At 44.9% G+C, this 5,000-nt stretch overlaps 1 protein-coding gene across 3 annotated transcripts in view; it reads right to left on the bottom strand.

The window, feature by feature from the left end:
* The window catches only part of abr (ABR activator of RhoGEF and GTPase), a 117,469-nt gene that overhangs the window by 4,498 nt on the left and 107,971 nt on the right, over positions 1 to 5,000 (bottom strand). For all 3 annotated transcript variants that reach the window (XM_060862828.1, XM_060862829.1, XM_060862830.1), the window contains 5 exons: positions 1,960 to 2,019; positions 1,751 to 1,860; positions 921 to 1,060; positions 383 to 517; positions 75 to 180 (listed from right to left, as the gene is read on the bottom strand). In XM_060862828.1, the coding sequence (XP_060718811.1) occupies positions 75 to 180; positions 383 to 517; positions 921 to 1,060; positions 1,751 to 1,860; positions 1,960 to 2,019 (551 nt within the window). The remainder of the gene's footprint in view (positions 1 to 74; positions 181 to 382; positions 518 to 920; positions 1,061 to 1,750; positions 1,861 to 1,959; positions 2,020 to 5,000) is intronic.

Here is a 5,000-nt window from a genome sequence, read left to right as displayed (position 1 = left end):
TGTGTGTGTGTGTGCGCGCGTGTGTGTGTGTGTGTGTGTGTGTGTGCGCGTGTGTGTGTGTGTGTGTGTGTTACCTCTTGAGGTGCTCCAGTAAGGTGAGAAAGGTGATGAGGTTGGGGTCGGGCAGAGAGCGCAGTAGGTGCATCATGCAGTTCTCCTTGGCAGCGGGATCAGACAGAGCTGCCAAAAACATAAGGACACAAAACATTACACTCCACAACTCACACACACACACACACACACACACACACACACACACACACCAACAACCCCACCCCCACATTCCTCTACAAATGACCAGTTCCTCAAGAGTGATGTCGAGACCAGATGCTGTTTTACACGATCAGTTCGGGGAAAAAGGTGAAAGATCAAAAGGTCATACCGATGCCCTCCATGAAGGCTGGGTAGAGTCGGTCTGTGAGCAGCGGCTCGGGAAGCTCCCTGAAGTAGAGTTTGAGCGTGCCGGCGATGGCGTTGATGTCCATGTCGCTCAACATCACCAGGATGTCTTTGGTGTCTGAAGAGAAGGAAAAAAACAGTTTGAAAGGTTTTTGTTCACCGCAGAGCAAACCGACTCAATCACACCAGCAATCTCTGTAACGTGTTCAGCTCTCCATGTCACGCTGTGTTTATTAGGGCAGCTGGAGCAGGTCAAGTCCTCTCTCTGGCCTTTCCCACAACTCAGCTACTTTTAGACATGTTTATAGAAGCCTCGAAGAAGACAGACAGGGGAGGTGCGGAATCTAGGGGTTATGGGAGCGATGGAAACATAACACAGGAGAGAAACCAGGGTTTTGTGGGACTTCAGACTCTCGAGGTTAGAAGTATTTTCTCAGGTATGATCGAGACGACTCAGCAAGTTCGCCGCAAAATAACAATTCCGGACATATTATTAATAAAGAGCTGTGACGGAGACGTACTGGTATCGAACACCGCTTTGAGCGCCTGGATGTCGGTGGCCACGCCGGAGATGCGGTAGATCCCAACCTCGTCGATCCCTCTCTTCTCCACCTCTTCGATACACTGACGCACGATGTAAGGCACCTTGGAGCGCTCGCGTCTGATCAAACACACACACACACACACAGACACATTAACTTCATCACAACAAAATATACCTTAATATTAACAAATGCATGAAAAGTATATTTATGTTAAATCAGCTACAAACGCACTTCCCTCAACCAGCCTTTGGTATTTCTTTTCTTTTCCTCCCTCATTAAGAACTACTCTGTCCCTCATGTGTCTAATATCAGACTATTAGATTATGGACTCAGACTTTCCCCACTGCAGCTTTCTCCCTGTACGACAGTCGCTTTGAAGCAGGAGATGTATTAAGTCACGATTTAAATTGACACTGGCCATGTGGTTGCTGCACACTGTGCGCGACCTTGTAATCATGTGGAAATAACTTCCTGAGAACGCGACGTGCCGCACGCTTCCGTCTTTCCCCACTTCGTCCTGCAACTTTTCTATTATCTCAGTAGGCTTCGGGATAATTGCGTTTGTCGGATGTGACAGATCCTGCTACGCTTTCTGTTATCTTTTCCATCTCTTCTTTCAGCTCCACGCTCTCTGTTTTCTTTGATGCCCGACGACTAATATGATATCACGTGTGTTAAAGCGGGTTTGGGGGGGCTGGGGTTGGTGTTTAGTTTAGGGAGGTGGGCAAAAATCTCCGATAGCAGAGTTCCTAGAGTTTCTTGGAGTGAGAATGGATATTCCGGAATAAAAACGTAAAACTTCATACTTTGTCACGACGCTGATTTTGACTCCAAACACTCCGCTCTGCTTCTTGGACGGAGTCCTCTTCAAACTCAAGTCCCGACTCGTGAACTTCATCGAGAACTCCACTTTGATCTGAGAACAGAAACGGAGAGAGGAACGAAATCAGAATCCTGTCTGATGGATGAAAAAGAGTTAACGTGAAGGCGAACGTGTTGGACCACGGCCTCTTACCCCGTTCATCTCGATCACGTCCACGTGCCAGTTCTTGGATTGTACGGTCTGTGGGTCCAGCTGGAAAATAAAAAAAAAAGCAGCAGTGATTAACAGTGATTTCGTTTCTCTTTCTCCCCCCCCACATCTACAGTCCGTGACCGAGTCACTGCGCTCTCTTTCAAGAGCAGAAAATCTATGTAACTTGCTCGGGCTGACAAACCGCTGTGGTATAAGAGGAGCGCAAAATCTCTACCTGACGTGCTGTAGAAGGAAAATAACTCATTAAAGTAACTCTGTTTATTGTGGCATCACTGATTCATCACCTATTACAGCACAACCTGATGCGTCGTTCTTAATCCTTATTGACATCGTGCCATAAACATCAACCTCTTTTTCTCTCTTTCTTTTCTATTTAGCTCCTGCATGGGAAATCCCAGAGTGTATCTAAAAATGAAACTGAAGAGGACGGCAGGATCCCTGGGAAGTCAACAAGCTGAGAAGTTTTGTTTTTTTTCCTCTCCTCCATTCTAACAGTAAACTCCTAATGAAGTTAACTTGACTGCGGTTCTACACAACTGCACTCCAGATGCCCTCACACTCACAACATGGCACTCGCACGTCAATTAGCTTTAGGTCACAAAAAGAACTGGACTTAAGCCGGTGTTAGATCCGTTAAAGTACAGCTAGCAGAACCGCACGCTGTGGAATTCACCCGTTCCTCTGCTGTTCTGGGAGAACGTGTGTCACGTATGATGGATGAGGGGAAGCACGTCTTAAAATGACCTGTCAATCTAACCTGAACACAATCACCACCACCGTCGTCGTCATCATCATCATCACAACATTAATGTCCTGTAATCTGTAACTATTATAATGTGTCTTACATGAAGATCTTTCTGTGCTGACTGACCGTATGCTCCATCACCTTGTCCTTATCTTACGTAAAGGTTCTGTCTCGAGCATTACGTAGTGAACTCTTAAAAAAAACACGTTTATTGAATAAGTAAAATAACTGTGTAAAATAATCTGTTTGCAAAGCCATCAATCTGTCCAATCGATCCATTCATCCAATATGTATAATCCTTCCGTTTCATCCATCCATCAATCATTCTGTCCAATACACCCATCCATTCATCCAATCCTTCCATCCTTCTGTCCAATCGATCCATTCAAATCAGTCCAATCATCCATACATCCACCCGCCCTTCCTATTATTTCTATCCCTCTATCCAATCCTTCTATTACATCCATCCCTCCATCCATTCATTCCAATTCTTCCATCCAATCAGGCCATTTCATCTGTTTAACCATCCATCTGTCCTCCATCCATCCATCCAATCTGTCTAATCATTCTTTTACATCTCTCTTTCCATCCAATCCTTCCATCAATCCATCCAGTCTGTCTAATCCCACTATTACATCTCTCTTCATCCGTTCTTTCTAATCCATCCATCCATCCATCCATCCATCCATCCAGTCCGATCCATCTGTGTAACCATCCCTCCACCAATACAAGCTATGCAGTCAACCCTATCATTGCATCTGTCCAATCAATCAAGACATTCATCTATCGTTCCCTCATGTGTAGGTGTTGGTAAGATCTGATCATGTCCCAAAGCACAAATTCGGAGGAAACTGAATCCTACAGTTCATGTTTCTAAGCAACCGCAGCTTACTGTTATGTTACAAGGCTTTGCTTACGGATGCAGAAAAACTCTTCAATGCAAATATTATTAACAGTAAATGAACTTATTTTCTGAACACTTGATATGATATTGTGTCCTGGCTCTGGTGACCCTACATAAAAATGTTAATGTACTGGCTTAACCTTGACTTAAGCCCACGTGTCCAAAGATCTTTCAGACGAATAACTAAACCTTCCCTGTTCTATCCTTCATCTGACAACTCCATAAATCTTCCCCAATCCCTTTTCTTTAAAGCGTTCTCTCTGCACTGATGAGCCTGGATTTATTTACGTCCTTCCTGCTTTTTCCTGGATTAGGAATAAACATCAGAGAGGGAAATCTACGAGAGGAAAGAGAGGAAAGAGGAAAAGGAGCTTCTCGTCCTCCGAATGGTTTAAATTTACGACTCGAGACCTGCCTTTTTTTTTTCCCCTTCCGGATTTGGGCACTTTGATCGGGAAAGGAAGCGTGTAGAAAATCTGTTTGATCTGACACGAATAATTAAACATGCCTGCAGGGAAAGTCGGAGGAACTGTGTAAAAGAAAGTGTCTCGTTAAGTCTGCTGTCTGTTTACGTACACGTCTGTTGATAAGAAGATACAGAGATATGAAGAAAGCAGAGAGAATTCGGAGAGAGAGGAAACTCTATCAAATCAGCCAGATTAGTTATGAACTCGCGTAACCTCGGTTTTTCCTCAGGCCGATCATCGGTACGGACAAATCAAATCCAGAGCGCGATTATCGTCAAGCAAACGCCTGCGTGGCATTCGGGTTCTGAGGAAAACAAGCTGGTATGGAGTATCAGTGTTGATTACTGTTTCAGTAAACAAGCCTTCGTGATAATTAGAGCTGGGAACCACAGAGAAATGCAAATCAAAGGTTCATGTCAGGACTTGGTGGTCTAAACTGAAGTACCCGATGGCACTCAAAGTACAGCTTCTGAAATACCCCCGAAAGCTAACCGTCTAACTGTCTAACCCTCTAACCCTCTAACCGTTACTTTCTTTGTTTCTGACTCGATCGAGCCTCCTGCAAACATCACTACTGCAAACAACACAAATTAAATATAATCCTGTAATGCTCCTAAATGACTGGCCCCCTCATGCGCTCCTTTATACACTCCAGCAAAAGTACGGAGCGCAACGTTCAACCCCCTTATTAAAAAACTCTGCGAGGAATGCATCGTTCTGCACTTCCCCTGTGGGAAAGGCGCGTTCTGGGGGGATACGAAACCACAAACTGCACGGCTCGGGGATTTATTTATACAGTGCTCACAATCGATTCGGATGAAGCCAGACTGCATGGTCGTGCTGGTTTACAGTGAGATGAGAGAGCGGTGCATGGAAAAATGCTGGCTTTTAAAGCAACACCCTG

The sequence above is a fragment of the Tachysurus vachellii genome, chromosome 26 (assembly GCF_030014155.1).
Source record: "Tachysurus vachellii isolate PV-2020 chromosome 26, HZAU_Pvac_v1, whole genome shotgun sequence".
Taxonomy (NCBI): Eukaryota; Metazoa; Chordata; class Actinopteri; order Siluriformes; family Bagridae; genus Tachysurus; species Tachysurus vachellii.
Note: the sequence above shows the minus strand (reverse complement) of the source record. Positions and strands in the feature narration are given on the sequence as shown.